The sequence below is a fragment of the Perissodus microlepis genome, chromosome 9 (assembly GCF_051167445.1).
Source record: "Perissodus microlepis isolate ML-2025 ecotype Zambia chromosome 9, ASM5116744v1, whole genome shotgun sequence".
NCBI lineage: Eukaryota > Metazoa > Chordata > Actinopteri > Cichliformes > Cichlidae > Perissodus > Perissodus microlepis.
In genome coordinates, this window is record NC_140469.1 from 27,703,538 (window position 1) to 27,722,135 (window position 18,598).

Here is an 18,598-nt window from a genome sequence, read left to right on the forward strand (position 1 = left end):
AGTCAGAGACCAAGAGCCACTTTTTTTTTACTGTGTTACTGCAAAGAGCCACATCATACGCATGGGCACACATGAACATCACCCATCCTTTCCTCCCTCTCTCTCTCTCTCTCTCTCTCTCTCACACACACACACACACACACACACGCACACAGACATATACACACATGCAGATGTACACTCATCCCCCCTCCCCCTCCAAACGCCTTTGACACTTATTCCCTTCCGATGCTGACGGTGAATCAAGGAGACCAGCACATAGGCTGCAGGCCCGGATGTACTGTCTACACTGTCTGTCTCTCACCCTTTACCCACTTCTGTTGCTTGTCATGTGTTTCTTTGGTGTATTAAGAGTTTTTTCATGTGCTATGTGCAGAGGTGTTTTTTTTTCTGTTCTCAAACTGATCTCCCTGTTGGAGCTCAGTCTGGGGGGAGTTATTTTTTTCTCCTTATCTTTCCTCATGTGGTGCATTTTCCATTGTTATACCTCTCTGACCTGTCTTCCCCATGTGATGTTTTTGTGTAATGTATGTATGGTTGGAGGGTAAGATGGCGCCGCCCTTGCGTGCAATAGGTCGGCAGCCTTAACATGAAATTTCCCCTTGTGGGACTAATAAAGGTATATCAATCAATCAATCAATCAACTAGGGAAGCAGATGCCATTTCGGTTGCCAAAGCAATATGTAAGAATATCATCCCAGAACACGGGATTCCGGAGACTATTTATAGTGATGATGGTCCACACTTTGTAAATGAAGTGATTGGATTAATGGCACAGCATCTAGGGATAACACTAAAACATCATTGTTCATATCACCCACAAAGTGCAGGGTTGGTAGAGAGAACTAACGGCACAGTAAAGCTAAGACTTAGGAAGTCAATGGAAGAGACAGGCAGGACATGGTTAGAATGTATAGACTAGTTAAGATGTACATGAGGATTACTCCAACAGAGAACGGTCTGACTCTTTGAGATTATATATGGTAGAGCATTTAGAGTTTTAGTCTTCTGTAGTGATGATAGAAAAGCAGAAGAGAGAGCACATTAGCAGATTGGATGCTCAAAATGTTTAAAAGTAAAAAAGGTCATGAGAACAAATGATCTGCCAGATGATTCTGTTTCTCCTCAGGAGCAGAGTCTAAAGTCTGGAGATTGGATGTTGATAAGGCCATGGAGAGGAAGTGCTCCGTTCTTACTGCAGGTTTTCATAGAAAGTATAGAGAATAACACCCTCCCTCCTACTCTTACTCAGGGTCTCATAACACTTATTCCAAAGCCAAACAAAGACTTACTTCTTATTGATAATTGGAGACCCATCTGTCTGCTCAACAATGACTATGAGATTATGGCTTTAGTACTTGCTAACAGAATTAAAGAGTTCTTGGATACAATTATGGATGAGACACAATCAGGCTTAATGAGAAATAGACACATTTCTAATAACATTAGACTGGTTTTGGATCTACTTGATTACTCTGATTTGGTATCTGACAATAGCTTCATTCTCTTCCTGGATTTTTAAAAGGCCTTTGATACAATTGAACATCAATTTATTTTCCACTCTTTGAAAAAATTTGGCTTTGGATAATTTTTCTGTAAAGCTTCAAAACCTTGTACACGAATGGCAATAGCTCAATTAAAATGATTAAGACTCCACCCCAAGATTTGACCTGTTTTACAAGGAATCACCATAGCTGATAAGGAGCTCATCATCAGCCAGCTAGCTGATGACACCACTCTTCTTGAAGAATGCAAATCAAATCCGTCCAGCCCTTAGTGTTATTAGTGATTTCTCTGAGGCATCTGGTTTATGTCTAAATCTAAAAAAATGTGAATTTCTAGCAATTAAAGACTGCACTGCAAATGCTATCTGTAACATTTCTGTTAAACAAGAAGTCACATACCCAGGACTGTTAATATCCAAAGCAGGGGCGGAGCGTGGGGGTGGCTTACTGGGCTTAAGCCCGGGTTGTTTTGTCAGAAGCCTGGGGTCTTTTGGAGTCTAATTTTTTCATAGTTAGATGTCTGGCTGACAACTGTATAAAACAAAAAGTACACACAATATTCGAAGCACATAGTGCACACTGTGGGAATTTACGATTGTGCGTGAATCCCCCCTGATATTGGTATGATCCGAGCTCAGGCACTAAGCGACTGAGCGAGAGGGCGGGGCAGCTGCTGCCTGTGAGTGCGCTGTTGGAGAAACGGAGCCAGCCATACTAAGGAGAGCTTAAGTTTGACCAGGTACCAAAGCAAATCATTCGTACCGTACAAATAATGTAAATATGACGGTGTATCACGAAAGATTGATATCAAACTGATCACTTGACCAATATTACGTTACTTGCTCTTCAAGTGAATCAACAAATGGCGAAATGAAAAGCAGAACAACAACAATGCTGTTTCTTTATAGAGTCTTAGCTTACATGTGTGTTTATTTCATATTTTCAGTTGTTACCCTCCACGGCTAAATAAATCGGTTTCAGTAATGCACTGATATACAAGAATGGACATAAGGAGCTTCTTTCAAAGAAAAAACTCTGGTAGTATTTTATATATTATGCTTTGTATGTTGTTCAGTGTATTTCTATGCAAAACAAGAGGAATTTCAATACACAGCAGTATATTCACAGTTGAAACCAGATATTTACATACACTTTATGGAAAACACACACTGTTACAAAAAACATCGTAAAACAACGGTAATCTTCCGGCAGCTGGGGCGCCAAAATACTACCGTAAAATAACCGTAAATAACTCCCACATAAAAATACGGTTATTTCCAGTAATGAAAATACAATTAGTTAGCTAATTTGACATGGGATCTCGCCTTTTTCAAGTGCCGCTAAACATTAAATCAGGAACATGTTAATGTGATTAAACAATGAAATCATCTATAAATAGGGAAAAAAAACATCTTAAAAAAACGGTAATATTCCGGCAGCTGGGGCGCCAAAATACTACCGTAAAATAACAGAAAATAACTGTCCCATAAAAATACGGTCATTTTCAGTAATGAAAATAGAGTTTGTTGCGCTAATTTGACATGGGATTCTGCCTTTTCCAAGTGCTTTTAGACATTAAATTAGGAACATTTTTACGTGATCAAACAATGAAATTACCTATAAACAACAATCATAATACGTAAATGTACAGAAATATACAGTTAACAGTTGGTTTAAATAACAATTGATTGCATGCCCTGGGACAGAGGCGAGGCTGCCGTATCGCACCATCGGCCCCTTTGGCCATCACTAGTAGGCGGTAGGTGAAGAGTCTTGACCACGGACACAACGACGGAGAGTGTCCGAGCCAGGGCGCGAACCGGCAATCTTCGGATCACAAGGCAAACTGCCTACTCTTGAGCCACGAACGACCTAATAATAATACTTATGTGACGTAACACAAGCTTATAGGGATCATGTTATATACTTTTCCATAGCATTACATTTGAATTCAACAGTTCAATCTTTCAAATAACGGACAGATATTTGTGAAATCATGATACATTTGTGAATGTATTTTAACAATCTAAATATGCATATGTACGGACAGATACATTTAATAATCATGACAATTATGTTGTATTACATTACAGTGATTTAATGTTAATTTAAATTCAAAATGTGAAGTCAAAGTCTATTTACGTAACTTTAATGATACTCTACAAGAACAGAACATTACTGTCAAATTCACAGTAAAATACCTTCATATTAGGGTTTTTTTCCTACGGTCGCAGCCATACCCGCGACCTTGTTGTTGTTAGTTCACATTCATTGGCCAAAGCTTAGCGTCATGTTATTTATATTTATTGCAACTCTACATTTCTTTTTCAAAATATTTAATTAGCACAGCGTGTCCGTGCAATGCTTTACATTGTTGCATGCAGAGAAATCTAAACAAGGAAGCTCACAGAGAGAGATTGAGCTTGTTATTTAACTCCAAGCTGGTAGGGGGAGCTCTTCAATAAACTGCTTGCCGGTGCTACTATGTGCCTCAATGTTCAACAACAGCACAACAGAAGTTACTCATGGTACAGCACTCTCTCTACAAAACAACACCTGTCAGTGACGCTGCACCACGGCGTAAACACAACATTCAAGATAACAGTTAAAAGTAACGTAACCATAAACAATACAACAAGAACATCTAAACAGCAGCACATGTCCCAAGGCATGATGGGAGACATTTCTGGACGTATTTTTACGATCTAAATATGCATATGTACAACAAAATATATTTAACAAACAAGTAAATTGTGTTTTATTACATTTACAGTGATGTTATGTTATTTTACATTTGACGTGTCAGATCACAGTCTACTTATGTAAATGTAATGATATTCTAGAAAAACAGTACGCAACTGTAAACTACACAGTAAAATACTTTGACATTACTATTTTTTGGAACAGTGCAAGAACATTTTTTTTACTGCACAACATCAATTTAGAGTAAACCTGTTTTGTTTGGGATAAATAAATATTGAAATATCTTTTGAATTAGTTAAATGTCAGAATAAAGAGAGACAGAGCTAGCTGTCTATTTTTTTATCACTTTCATCAAATTTAGGAGTACATGTACACTAAGTTTATTGTTAATTAATAAGAAAACTGCAGACGATTCCATTCTGAGCTGAAGAAGCTTCTGATAGGTTAGCAGAGTCCATGTGAGTAAATTGGTGGCACAGCTGTGGATGCATATAAGGCAAAACACAGAGCCTGTTTCTTTGAAATGGGAAAATTAAGAGATGTCAACCAAAACACCAGAAAAAGAACTGTGGAGCTCCATAAATGTGGCTCAATTATGAATACAATTTGGTGCCATTTACAATTAAGAAATACAGATAGTTTCTCTCTTTACTCTTAAAGTTAACAAATATGTTATTGATAAATAATATATTTATCAATCTAAAAAAAATAAACATTTAGTCTGATTTGATGTTACAATTAAAAAAGTGTTTTTATCTGAAGAGTATGTAAATATCTGGTTTCAACTGTATATTTGATGATTGTCAGCACAAAGAGGGAGAGAGAGGAACAGAGAGGGAGATGGAGAATGAGGACAGAACAGAGACGGAACAAGAGCAGGTGAGACACACATGTTAGTCAAATGGTTGTTTACCAAAAGTATCACCGTATCATAGGTACTCATGTATCTCGTACCTAGTGTTTCTTTTTAGCTTTGCTATTTTTCAAATTCTACATTTATTAAGTCATGTAGGCTTGTTTGCACAACAAGGCTAAATAATTATATAAACTTTTCTCAATCTAAATAGTGGACTTTGGTAGAATTAAAAAAAATAAGTGTAGTGCAGGTCTATGATGATTTTTAGTGCTACTATCATCTAGTTCTGATTGTGGTTCTGTCTTGGTTAAGTCCTCAGTAGTCCTGATTTTGAACTGTTGTAGTCCTGTTTTAATTCCGGATCAGTTCTGGGTCTGGTTGAATTGGGGTTTAGTCCTCGTGTCTTGATACAGCCCCGACTTTGTTCTGCCTTGCTGCTTAATTAAAAAACTAGTTTAAGGTGTCCTGCATATGTGATATATATTTTTCCCTATATGAAGTGTTAAAATCTCCCAATTCTTTAAATCTTTGGGCTGAAGGAAGGACAATACTCGGTGTATAAATGCTCAATCAACAATTCTTTATTCCCATACATTCAACACTTATGAGCACAAGCCATCCGGATGGGGAGACATGCATGAAGAGGGTCACAGCAAGTCTCAAAATGGTGACGGGATACTCAGCTTCTTATAGCCTCTAGTGGCCCCCACCTAGTCGTAAAAGCCTAAACATTCACATTCTTGTCGTGTCCAAATTCATGGGCTGCATCCTCCTGAGGACCCGACCTTCGCGGTCTACGTGGGCCGGGTCCTCAGAAGGTCGGGTGGGCCGGAAGTAAATGGCCGTGAAATTGGACGGTCTAGCCTTCTGATTAGTGTCACCGCTGTCTCGGTGGAGTTTAATAAACTCAGCCGTCTGCTCCTTGCTATCTAAAATATAACAGGACACTGGCGTAAATTCTCGACTGTCTCATACTTCTGTTTAATCAGTTTTCTGTTTGACGTTTAGTCAGCTGTGTAAAAACCAAGGAGGAACCCACCTGGGGGATTAATAAAGTTTTATTTTATCTAATCTAATCTAATAACTTTAATCTCAGCCAAACTGATTTACTCACGAACAAACAAAACACTGAAAAAAGCCCAACAATAACATTTTTAGGTTGTCTAAGTGACTTATATATTACGTTTAACCCGAGCAGCGAAAGTCCGCGGTGATCTGAAAATGATGTGCCGGGAGTTGTGCCGTTCTCGGCCGCATCAGTAACCCTCGAGCTCCCAGCTAGCTATTGAGCTGGTGGGTAGCAGACGTCTCCGAAAACGTTGAAGCACTTTTGCAAATATGCGATATCTTGATAAACCGAGCAGATATTTGATGTTTACACAGCTACTTTCTCGCCTGAAAATATGTTAAAAGTTCATTTTGTGACCCAGAAAGATTAGTATGAGTAATTTTAAAACTTAGTAGCGGCCGCCATTGTTGGAAACTGGAGTTTGGCTGGGCCGCGCTATGAATTCTGGGATATGGTAGGCCACGAAGGACACACCCGACCCATCCTTCAAATTCGGGGAAAGGGAGGACGCATTTGTCGGCTGCATTCAGAGGAGTCTACGAATTTGGACAGCCTTCGGCGCGTCGCTGTGACGTAATCGGTCTACAAATGCGGCCTCAGGAGGATGCAGCCCATGAATTTGGACACGACCTCTTTCTCTGTTACGGCGCCTAAGTTATGACCTCGGCTCCCTGTCTTTCTGCTCTCTGTAAAGGTGGGGGTATGGAATGTGGTCTGTCTCTTCTATTATCGGCACAAGGTCCTCTGCACACAACATTCTCTTCATGATTCAGCAGTATGAAATGTCAAGAAACAGTGTAACACATTCACAGCAGATCAAGGGTACAGGGTAATGCACACCTGTCTAACAAATTCAAAAATGGTCACATTCTTTTAACCCAAAAATATAATGGAAACTAAGCTACATACACAGCACACAATCTAGAATAAAGGATATTATATGACCTACAGCAGTTAACATAATTCAACTACTTTAACTACAGATATAAGATAACATATGATAACAGAATAATCTCTGTTTTAATTCCGGATCAGTTCTGGGTCTGGTTGAATTGGGGTTTAGTCCTCGTGTCTTGATACAGCCCCGACTTTGTTCTGCCTTGCTGCTTAATTAAAAAACTAGTTTAAGGTGTCCTGCATATGTGATATATATTTTTCCCTATATGAAGTCATTCTTTTTTGAACAAAACTCAAAACAGAGCCAATTAATCTTTCAGTCATTTCTAACCCCCCCCCCCCCCCAAAAAAAATAAAAATCAAAATCCCACATGCATACTACCCTTTAGGGCTAAGCACCGGGTGTTTCAAATGTCTGGCTCCGCCTCTGATCCAAAGACCAAAAGTCAAGATGCTCGTCAAAGTTTAAAAAAAAAAAAAAAAAGTACGTTCTAAATGAAGCTTCAGACGTCACTAATCACGTGACTCTGGCCAAACGAATCAAACCTCGACACAGTGCTTCTCAAGCAGCTTGTTGATTTTTCTGACGCACGCACCGGAGCGTCAGCTTCAAGCGGACCATCGCTACCTCTCACATCTAAAGGTAAGTGCCAAGGTAACTTTGAACTGAGTTCAGTCAATCTTGAGTTTTTCGAAGTTTTCTGTTGCTCTCTGTGAGAGGAGACCGTTAAAGGCGGGGCTCTCCAGAGTGCAGCAAAACAGGAAACCACAGCTGGGTGTGTGTAAGTGTGCAAACGAATAGATTAGAAGTGCAAGTGAGCCACGAGTAAAGAAAGGTCAAGTTTCATGACTTTTTTTTTTTTTTCTCACCACTGATCACGCGCTCAACACTCTACACATACTTGCATCACACGCGCGCTCTCAAGCATCAGTATTGTACAATTCTGGGCGTCACATGATTTGAGGGCGTTACCATATAACGTAAATCTCCATTGTTCTGTAGCAGTGGTTCTCAAAAGTTTCACAATGAGTTTCACCCTTATGCCGGGCTCACACTGTGCGATTTTTGGCCCATTTTGAGCCGATTTTTGAGTCGTTCGACCGTTTTGGCGATCGGCCCGATTTTGGCCTTCATCGTGCGTCGTGCATCGTGTAGTATACGTGGGGTAACGAGAAGCGATTAACACCTCACCACCAGCTCCCGATCATCAATCGCTTGGTCGCGAGGTTGTCACCGCAGTTTCTCACACTGCGCACGCGCAAACACAAATGTCAGCGAAAAAGACGGCGCAGTGCAGCGTGTGATCTGGACACAAGCGATGGAGGCACTTGTAAAACTTTGGAAAGCTCATCCGAGCCTTTTCGGTGTGAACTCACAAAATTATCACGACCAACACAACCGTGAAAATAGTTGGATGGACATTGCTGCTCAATCACAGCTGCCTGATCAATGTTTTTCATTAGCAATTTAGCAAAGTTGATGGCGGTTGTGTGCGTGTCTGTGTGAGTGAAAGACAGAGAGGGAGAGCGAGCGACAGAATTTCTGTTATAACCTTCATTTTATGGACGCACAGTGTGAGCACTCGGGTCGCATCAGAGCATCGGGCCGTATAGTGTGAGACCCTGCATCGTGACCTACGAACTTCTAACCCCTGCGAGTCAATCGTACAGTTTGAGCAGGAGCTGAATCGCGCGACTGACAAAATCGCACAGTGTGAACCCGGCATTACGAGCGACATCGCAGCACAGTAGTATATATAGTATATATATAAGACTCATTGTGAAACGTTTGAGAACCACTGCTACAGAACAGTTTATATATATATATATATATATATATATATATATATATATGAGGCAAAGAAACACAGACTCAAAGATTTTACATGTACACGGGCGACGCCCCGACCCGGTCCGATCTGTTCTGCACTAACGTGTGCACAACCGATGTGACCCAGAGAGAATCGCTCAAACCTTTTGTGTTTGTTTCCAATAAGTTGCCCACCTCGGGAAGCAAAAATGTGTTCTTTGTCTTGTCAGATGAACATATGAGACACTTTGACTCTTCAGTGCAGTGTGGAGCCTAACAAAGATCTGTTTTGTGTTACAGCTGATCAGCAGGAGAAGAGTCTGATGGAGCAGCAGAGGAACATTTTCAGCTACTTGGACTCAGCTCAGCCACTACAGAGAAAACAATGAGCTCAACACAGAAGGTGACAGACAGAGCAGGGCAATATGACCAAAAATATTTATCACGATATACATTTGAAAATTTGCGATAATGATATAACTGACGATATAATTGACGCGAGACAAAATACTTTACAACTCCACAACTTTATTAAAAATCCCATCAATGTATTTTCACTTAACCAAACAGCTGTTTTTTATGTGTATTGAAGTTATATAAAAATTTAACAGTGCAAATGCAAATTCCTTGCTGACAGTTTAACCAAAAGGCATTTCCAGTGGAAATTGGCCGACATTTGCTCCGAGGAATTTGCATTTGCACTGTTAATATTTTTGGTCATATCGCCCTGCTCTACTTTCATGTGTTACTGTTTAGGCTTAAATTGGTTTGATGTTTGGTGCCTTTTTCTTAATGTAAAAAAACCCCTCAGGTTACAATCAGACATTTTTCTTCACTGAACCCATTGGGTCTAAACTGAGACCCCGCTGTCTCCAGGACTTATTCCCATGAAAGAAAAACAAGGCAACAGCAATCGATCGATTTACTTGCAAGGGAGGCCTTGTCGGTAGGGATGGGTACCGGTATCATGGCACCGGTTCTGTCATAAACGGTAGTAACCAGACCGAAAAGCAGCGCACATTTCGGTGCTTTTTTCCGGTGCTTTTTTTCCCCTGAAATGTCATACACTTTAGATTCTAGCCAATCATTTTACGTTTCCAAGGATAGTAGGCGGGCCCAGGTACGTACGTTCTTTTAGAGCAGAGCTACAGATTAAAAATGCCCAAGGCAAAGCGGTCAAAAGTCTGGCTGTACTTCACAGCAAAAGATGCAAACTCAGCAGCCTGCAACAAGTGCTTTAAGGTGATAATGTGCAAAGGAGGTAACACCTCGAATCTGATGAAACACCTGGCGACGCATAGCGTTTTTTTTAAAAGCCGAGAAATGCGCCGTATTTGATAGCTTGCTGTGAGACCTCACACCGTGCACATCTACTGCGGGTGTGGTGCCTGTTATCGGACCCGGAGTTAGCAACATCCCCCAAAAACCCGAAGAGGAGAGTCCTGGCCCCTAGTCCTGCCAGTGTAGCAGAAATGATGACGGATGATGATGGCAGCAGCAGCAGCCGTTCTTCTCTGCGTGAGTAGCTTAATGTTGTTCGTGTGTAATTTACGTTGAGTAGGCTAACCACGTTATTACATTAATGCATGTAAGGTGAACTAGCAAACATCATCATAGCTACATGCGGCTGTCTTCTTGTTTGATGGCAGATACTCCCTTCACCCTGGCCAAAAAGGCTAAAATGACCAAAGAAAAAGTGGAAAACAGTTAAACATGTGGGGTTTTTGGACAGAGTTTGTGATCTCCATTCTTTAAGCACCGGTTTGAGCACCGGTTTGAGCACCGTTTAAGCACCGGCACCATTTCAAAAGTACCGGTTTGGCACCGGTATCGGATAAAACCTAAACGATACCCATCCCTACTCGTCGGTATCTCAGAAACGCACTTCGAATCTCATTAGCCCCCCCCCAGCTCTAATTCATATGACAGATAATATATGGTATAAACATCTAGATGATGGGAAAGTGGTATTCTTGGACTTTAGTGCTGCATTTGATTTGATAAATTTTGATCTTTTGATTGATAAACTAAAATGTTATTGATTTTCACCAGCTGCTCTGTGCTCGATGAAAAGTTATTTGTCTGGAAGACTGCAAAAGGTTTATTATAATGTTTATTTCTCCCAGAGCTGCGACATGAACTGTGGTCTACCCCAAGGCAGCTGCGATCCTCACCTCACAAAACACGCTACTTCGCGTAACCCAGCTTTGCTTATCAGTGAAGTATGTGTCACTTGATAGAGCGGCTGTTGTCTGCGAGACCTGTCGGCGAACTGGTGGAGCATTTGGAGCCTCACTACATGCTTCCAAACCGCTGCATTTTTAATCTTAATCTCTTCCATACTGAGGTGAAAAGGAAGCGATTTGTCCCGTACTTCAGCTAGAATGGGGGGAAAAAGACTCTGGAGTTAGTCTGTGTCCTTAAGCTGCAGCTGCCTCTTCTTCTCTCATGTTTTCTAAGTAGCTGACAGCTGGTAACTGTGCAGGGGCGGCTCTAGCAAAGCTTTGCCAGGGGGCAGGTAGGGCATTAACAAGAAAAGGGAGGCACAAAAAATACTTTTCTTTGTTATTTCATTTAAAGGACTAACTTTTAATAAATAATTATCTGAATCTTACAACCAAAGTGGTCATCTGATTAAATGTATAGAAATCCATTACTGTATATGGTAACTATTAAGTCTAATTTACACCCTGGTAAGCTATAGTCCTTTTTCCTTTGGGAAGGTACCATCTGTGCAGTCTGCAATTCTGTTGAAGAAAGATGGTGAATCTATTTAATTATTGTAGAAACATAATTGATTATTTCTGTGCATTTGATGTACATGTGCATTAAATTAAAGTTGATTACGTTGATTAAGCATCATGAGGCGGAGGGCGGGGGTGGTTCTGGGAGATTTTTGCTGGGAGTTGGCAACTCTATTAGTTAGGTTGTTTAATATTTCTGCTAAGTACTCTTTATAATACCAGAATAGGAAGGATGGTGCAGGTTTAAGTTTATTAGATTGATGTGTGTTGCTGAACTATAAAATATTTGAATAGAATAGAATAGAATAGAATAGGGCAGCACGGTGGCGCGGTGGTTAGCACTGTTGCCACACAGCAAGAAGGTCCTGAGTTCAATTCCACGACCAGGCCGGGGGTCTTTCTGTGTGGAGTTTGCATGTTCTCCCCGTGTTTGCGTGGGTTCCCTCCGGGTACTCCGGCTTCCTCCCACCGTCCAAAGACATGCAGCTTGTGGGGATAGGTTAATTGGATAATCTAAATTGCCACTAGGTGTGAATGTGCGAGTGAATGTGAGTGCGAATGGTTGTCTGTCCCTGTGTGTTGGCCCTGCGACAGACTGGCGACCTGTCCAGGGTGTACCCCGCCTCTCGCCCTATGACAGCTGGGATAGGCTCCAGTGTCCCCCGCGACCCTGAAAAGGATAAGCGGATGGATGGAGAATAGAATAGAATTAAAATTTATTGTCATTGCACATGTCACAGGTACAGGGCAACGAAATGCAGTTTGCATTCATCCAGAAGTGCTTTGGCCATGATATAGATATATTACAATATATATTAGCAATAATATAGATATGTAAGTATATTACAGAAATGGGTCTATTATGGTATGTTATAATGTACACGGTATGAAGTATGTTATGAATATGCTATAACTATAAGTATGTACAGGCTGTGGTGAGTACAAGCTATGAACAGGATATAAATATGAAAAACTATACAGAATATGAAATAAAAAACTATACAGAAATATGAGATATACAGCTATACAGAAATGGGAAATATGCAAGTTATAAACAGTTGTAGAATTAAAAATTATCGTATTATACAGAATGATTATTTATGCAGAATTATACAGTGGTGCAGTTAAGATAAGTGAAATATGTGGATAATTTCTACAGAGGCTATATAAAGTGCTAGTGGTTGTGAGTGGTGGTTCAGTCCATGTTATTATTGTGTGTTTGAGGGTACAGTTGTCCATTGTGTGTGTGTAGGTGGTTGTGGGTGTGTGTATGTTCAGTCCATGAGTTTAACGTGGGTCAGATGTCAGGAGGCAGAGTTCAGGAGTCTGACAGCTGTGGGGAAGAAGCTGTTCCGGTACCTGGTGGTCTTAGTCCGGAGGCTCCTGTAGCACCTCCCAGAGGGCAGGAGGGTGAAGAGTCCATGTGATGGGTGACTGGGGTCTTTGATGATTTTCCCAGCCCTTTTCAGACACCGCTTCCTATAGATGTCCTTTATGGCAGGAAGTGGTGCTCCGGCGATGCGTTGGGCAGTGTTCACAACACTCTGCAACGCCTTCCGGTCCGAAGCAGAGCAGTTCCCGTACCAGACTGTTATACAGTTGGTCAGGATGATCTCGATGGTGCAGCGATAGAAGTTCACCAGGATGTCTGAGGACAGGAGGTTCTTCCTCAGAGTCCTCAAGAAGAAGAGGCGCTGGTGAGCCTTCTTGACCAGCTTGGAGCAGTTGGTCGTCCAGGTGAGAGCCTCGGAGATGTGGACTCCCAGGAACTTGAAGCTGCTCACACGCTCCACAGCCGTCCCCTTAATGTAGATGGGTGGATGTGGGTCAGTATTCCTCCTGTAGTCCACAATGAGCTCCTTGGTCTTCTCGGTGTTAAGCAGCAGGTTGTTTGTGTCGCACCACTCAGCCAGACGATCCACCTCCTCCCTGTAGGCCTCATCGTTGTCACTGATGAGGCTAATCACCGTGGTGTCATCTGCAAACTTAATGATGGTGTTAGAACCATCGGCAGGTCTGCAGTCGTGGGTGAAGAGGGAGTAGAGGAAAGGGCTCATTTGGTATAACGGAATAGCTTTAGTGTCTTGTTTTTAAAACTTGAGTATGAACTTATACAAAATGCAGCAAGATATTTATTTAAAAAGCAGTTTTATTGATTACAAAAAACGCTATATCGGATTCATATCGGTATCGGCAGATATCCATATGATATCGGAATCGGTATTGGACATTAAAAAGTGGCATCGTGCCATCTCTAATACTAATATCGATAAAATGCATTATCAACTTTCTTGGCTTCCTGTACAGGCTAAAATATTCTATGGCTTACTTGTAGTTATAAAGAACGCAATTCTGTTAAACACACCACATTTATTTCTGCTCAGCTGCAGTATCCAGATGAAATACATAATGATATTACACGATTTTCAACAAACTGCAGTTTAGTAAATCCTCGAGTTAAAAGTAACTTTTTGTAAAACTGTTATATTTAGAGCAACTTTCAGGTGGAGTAAATTGCCTTATAAAATTAGAGAATTAGCAACTATTCAAAACTTCAATGAACATTTCAAAGCCGATTTACAGAACTTTTAGTTGTTGTAATATTGTAAGAGATGATTTGTTTTTGAGATTTGTGTAATGTGCCTCAATGTTATTGATATTATTATTATTATTAATATTATTGTTGTTGTTGTTGTTGTTGTTATTGTTATTATTGATTGCTTATATTTTAATGGTGAAACCTCACTGTGGATGTAAGAGCCAAATTATGTGGATATCTTGAATCCACTTTATTGTATAATATTTTATGTGATTGTATTTGACGGAAGACGAGCAACCGCTAATGGGGTTCTTTTTGAATAAACAAATAAACAAACATAGGATTTAATATCACTGAATAATTATGTATAAATCTATACAAATTATAGAAATATGTATTAGAAACAACAAGTGTACGTATGTGTGTGTGTGTGTGTGTGTGTGTGTGTGTGTGTGTAAAACTAGTGTTAATGGAGGGAGTTTGAAGGTTGAGTTTGTTCCACGACTGCATTTCACTCACTGCCTCTGTTTGTATCTCTGTCACTGCAGGACCAACATGGAGCGAGAAGTCAGCGCTCTCAGGAGGCCGACAAACCTCACAGAAGAAAGAGAGAGAAAACATACACCTGTGACGAGTGTGGGAAGGGTTTTACTGGGAAGGCTTCACTAAAACAGCATCAGCTCATCCACACTGGAGAGAGACCGTTCAGCTGTGACTTGTGTGGAAAGTCTTTTTCCTGGAAGAGTTCCCTGAAAACACACCAACTCATCCACAGTGGAGTTAAAGCACACAGCTGTGATCAGTGTGGCAGAGCTTTTACTCAAATTGGTCACTTACAGAATCATCTAGTTAGCCACTCTGGAATTAAGGCATACAGCTGTGACATCTGTGGAAAAACTTTCAGCCAGAGAGGGTACCGAAATATACACCTACGCATTCACACCAGACATGTTGTGTACTGCTGTGAACAGTGTGGCAAATACTTTACAACAGATGCACACTTACAACAACACATGTTTACCCACACTGAGGAGAGACCTTATAAATGTGACCTGTGTGAGAAGACTTTTAAATCTCCACATCACCTGAGACAACACCAACAGATCCACACCAGAAAGAGACTCTACGAGTGCAGTTACTGTGAGGTATGTATTTATATTGTTATCTTGTCATTTTAGCCTGACTGTTTGGAACAACTCTGCTCATTAAACTGTGTTTGCATGTTAGCAATTCTACTGCATGGAAAAGCAGCTCTGAGTGATTATTCAGATTTTCATGTCAGTTATGATTTTAGTATTACTGTAGTATTATGGTGGTAGTATTGTAGTTATTGCAGCCCAGTAAACTGAGTGTGTTAACTGAAACAGTAAAATTGGACGTCTGCAGAGATGCTCTTTATTTCAGGCGACGTTCAGGATAAAAATGTTGAAGGACTGACTTACACGGTCTTTGTGTCTTTGTTTAGAAGCAGAGCGACACAGATGGAGCCAGTTCTCAACCCTGTCATCACCGTGGTGGTGGGAAAGACTTTCATTGTGACCTCTGTGGAAAAACTTTCAGTCAGCAACAGAACCTAAAAACACATCAACGTAGACACACTGGAGACAAACTGAAATACTGCAAAGAATGTGGGAGAAGCTTCCCCACATCAACTGAGTTAAAACAACATGAACTGATTCACAGTGGGGTTAAAAAGCACCTCTGTGATCAGTGTGGGTCATCCTTCACCACTGCAGGTCAGCTTAAAACACACAAACGAGTCCACACAGGAGAGAAACCATACAAGTGCAGACACTGTGACAAAAGTTTCTCACGATCAGGTAATCGTGACAAGCATGAACGTACACACATGGAAGGAAACTACAGCTGTGACCAGTGTGACAAGAGCTTCAGGAATCTCAGTTCATACTCCGAACACAAACGATCCCACGTTACTAATAAACTGTTTCACTGTTACCAATGTGCCCAAACATTCACCTCATTGTCTGCTCTGTGCAAACATCAGCGTGATCACTCAGGGCTGAAATCACTCCCATCACTGGAACACAGTGAATCTGAAGACACAGAAAGATCCTCTGGTTTCAGTGTCAGACTCAAAAAGCTTGAGATCAGGCTCCACAGAGTTCAGATAGAATCATTTAAACTTGTGTTGAACTGAACTAGTTGCTGGGCTGAACTTCTACATAATACAGATTTACATGGGATCTTATTTTCTGTCGTTTTACTGAGTCAGTTTTGTCCTTTTTTCTCTGTCCTGGTTTTGCTCGTCTGTAAATAATTGAAACTCAGTCAAATAGCTCATTGTTCTCCAGCAAAACGTTTTGGAAACTCATGTTGAACCTTTAAAACTCTGACATGTTTTAGCACACAAGGCTTCATCGGGGAGTTCACTCATGATTGGACCATGAGAATAAAGGTTTTTAGTTCTTTCAAAGAGAGTCTTGGAGGTGTTTGATGTTTTTCTTTTTTCTGAAACCACCTGAAAGAAAAACTATTTTTCTTGCTTTATGTAGTGTGGAAGTTTTTAATGTTTCTTTCATCTGTGATGTTCTGGAATGTGTTCACATGAAGATGGTACAAATAAACTGTCCTTTTAGCTTTAGCTCCTAATTTATTCATTATTTATGGATGTAGCACAGCAGCAGTTTCTTGATTAACACATGGAGGGCTCGGGATCTGATGGTAAATAATGTTTTGTGTCCTTGTACACATCATACAGCTCAGCTGTTCCACAGATGTCAGGTTTACACAGTGGGATGGTTTGTAAGAACGCAGCTCTCCTGTGGATAAATCCTTACTCTTAGCCTCAGGACCTCACACAGTCCCAGCAGGTTTGGTCAGAAGATTTATACCTTTTTCATTTCTATATGATTCTTCTTGCTTCTAAACAAAGATGATTATGATGATGATGAGTCATTTATGAAAAAAGAAGCAAAAAACAATATTGTTTTATGAGGATTTTTATGGCAGATTTTGTGCATCAACGTTTTTGTACATGAAAATGTTAAAAGGATGCAAAGGAGGAGGAGGAGGGCACAAGAGCTCAGCACGTGATACTGACTGGAAGCAACACAGCTGCTGTTGACAAAGCAGCAGAGTCAGATATGAATGTGTATTGAATTCATCGTGTAAATATACCAGATTTATCCACATACGCTAGTTTTCACCCTTTTTTTTACTTTCAGTAAGTTTACTTTTAGTTTATTTTTACTTTCTGAAGACGCAGGAGAATCTGATTCATCATGATTGAGCATTTCATTAAAGTAATGTTTAAAAGACATTTCTCGTTTGATATTCTTTCAGCTGCAGCCTCGCTGGTGTTTAACGGTCTGACAGTAAAGAAGATAAAAGATACGTGCAAACACAAACACATGAAAAGTATTTGCAGAAAAGCTTAAAGCTCTTGTTTGTCGTTTTTTTCGTTCCAGTCATCGCCACCATGGCGAAGATGTGAAGCTGCCTTTCTGCTACAGTATCTCCTTACATACATTTGCTCATATCGTGGGACTTCTTATAGAGTGTCTTTCTTTGACCATGTCTCACTGTGTTTTATTCTTGACGTCGCATTTGAGTCTTTCATGACTCTATTTTAATTTATATTAAAATGGATGGATGGCTAGACGGACCCCCTGAATTTATCATCTGAAATCTTTTTATTCCTTTATTCCACTGCTTTCACGCATTTCTGTGCATCCAAATTTATATATAGATATCGAAACACACATACACTCATATCTGTACAATTTGTTAATATCTTCATAGTCTCCAATAATGTTACACCCCAGTGCTTTCATTTGAACCCCAAGTGTCATTGTCTTTGAAAAAGCACAGAGTATAATTCAGATATTTTGCAAAAATAAATAATACAATAAATGTTAAAAGACTTTCAAAAAGGTACCCTGTTTTTCCCTTCATCGTATCGTACAAACAGAGATAACATAATTATCTGAGGAACAATTGTCAATAAGCAGAGAAGTTATTAAAATATTAATGCAAGACATGGAAGCAGGTGGTGTTGTTCCTAAATTAGGAACAATATTTTAAAATTACTTCACAATTCTTCTTGCACTTCATATTGTTACAAACTATCAGAATATAAAGAAAGTCAGAAAATGGACAACCTCAGCTTATAAAACTGCTATTTTTTAACCACAAACTACTGGATCAATTTCAAGGGTTTTGCACTTGATTTTTATTTAATCATAAAACACTGCAGAGATGCAAAGAAATAATCATTATAACAGTGTGCAAATGCTCCACGTTATACTGTGTCCAAGCTTTAGACGTCTCTGAAGCGACACTTTAAGAAACTCCTGCATAGCTGCGGGGTTGTGAGGAGAAAATTGTTAGAAGGCAAAGAAACTCAGACTCAGATATCTTTTACATGCACATGGACGATGCCCCGTTACAGAGGGAATCGCGCCGGGGCTCCCAGTACGTTCTTTATTTATACTCAAACAAGCTTTCACAGCAAT

The 18,598-nt window shown here is 40.2% G+C and overlaps 1 protein-coding gene across 3 annotated transcripts; it reads left to right on the plus strand.

The window, feature by feature from the left end:
* Positions 1 to 7,566: 7,566 nt before the first annotated feature.
* On the plus strand, positions 7,567 to 17,403 carry LOC146380665 (uncharacterized). Of its 3 annotated transcripts, none has more exons than XM_084940122.1 (4): positions 7,567 to 7,673; positions 9,141 to 9,243; positions 14,672 to 15,268; positions 15,589 to 17,403. In XM_084940122.1, the coding sequence occupies exons 2-4, from the start codon at positions 9,226 to 9,228 to the stop codon at positions 16,279 to 16,281; spliced, it is 1,308 nt and encodes a 435-aa protein (XP_084796248.1). In that variant the 5' UTR covers positions 7,567 to 7,673; positions 9,141 to 9,225; the 3' UTR covers positions 16,282 to 17,403. The 3 variants fall into 3 exon arrangements, with proteins under 3 accessions (XP_084796248.1, XP_084796249.1, XP_084796250.1); XM_084940123.1 differs by having other exon boundaries at positions 15,592 to 17,403; XM_084940124.1 differs by having other exon boundaries at positions 7,653 to 7,673; positions 9,141 to 13,410.
* Positions 17,404 to 18,598: the final 1,195 nt, after the last annotated feature.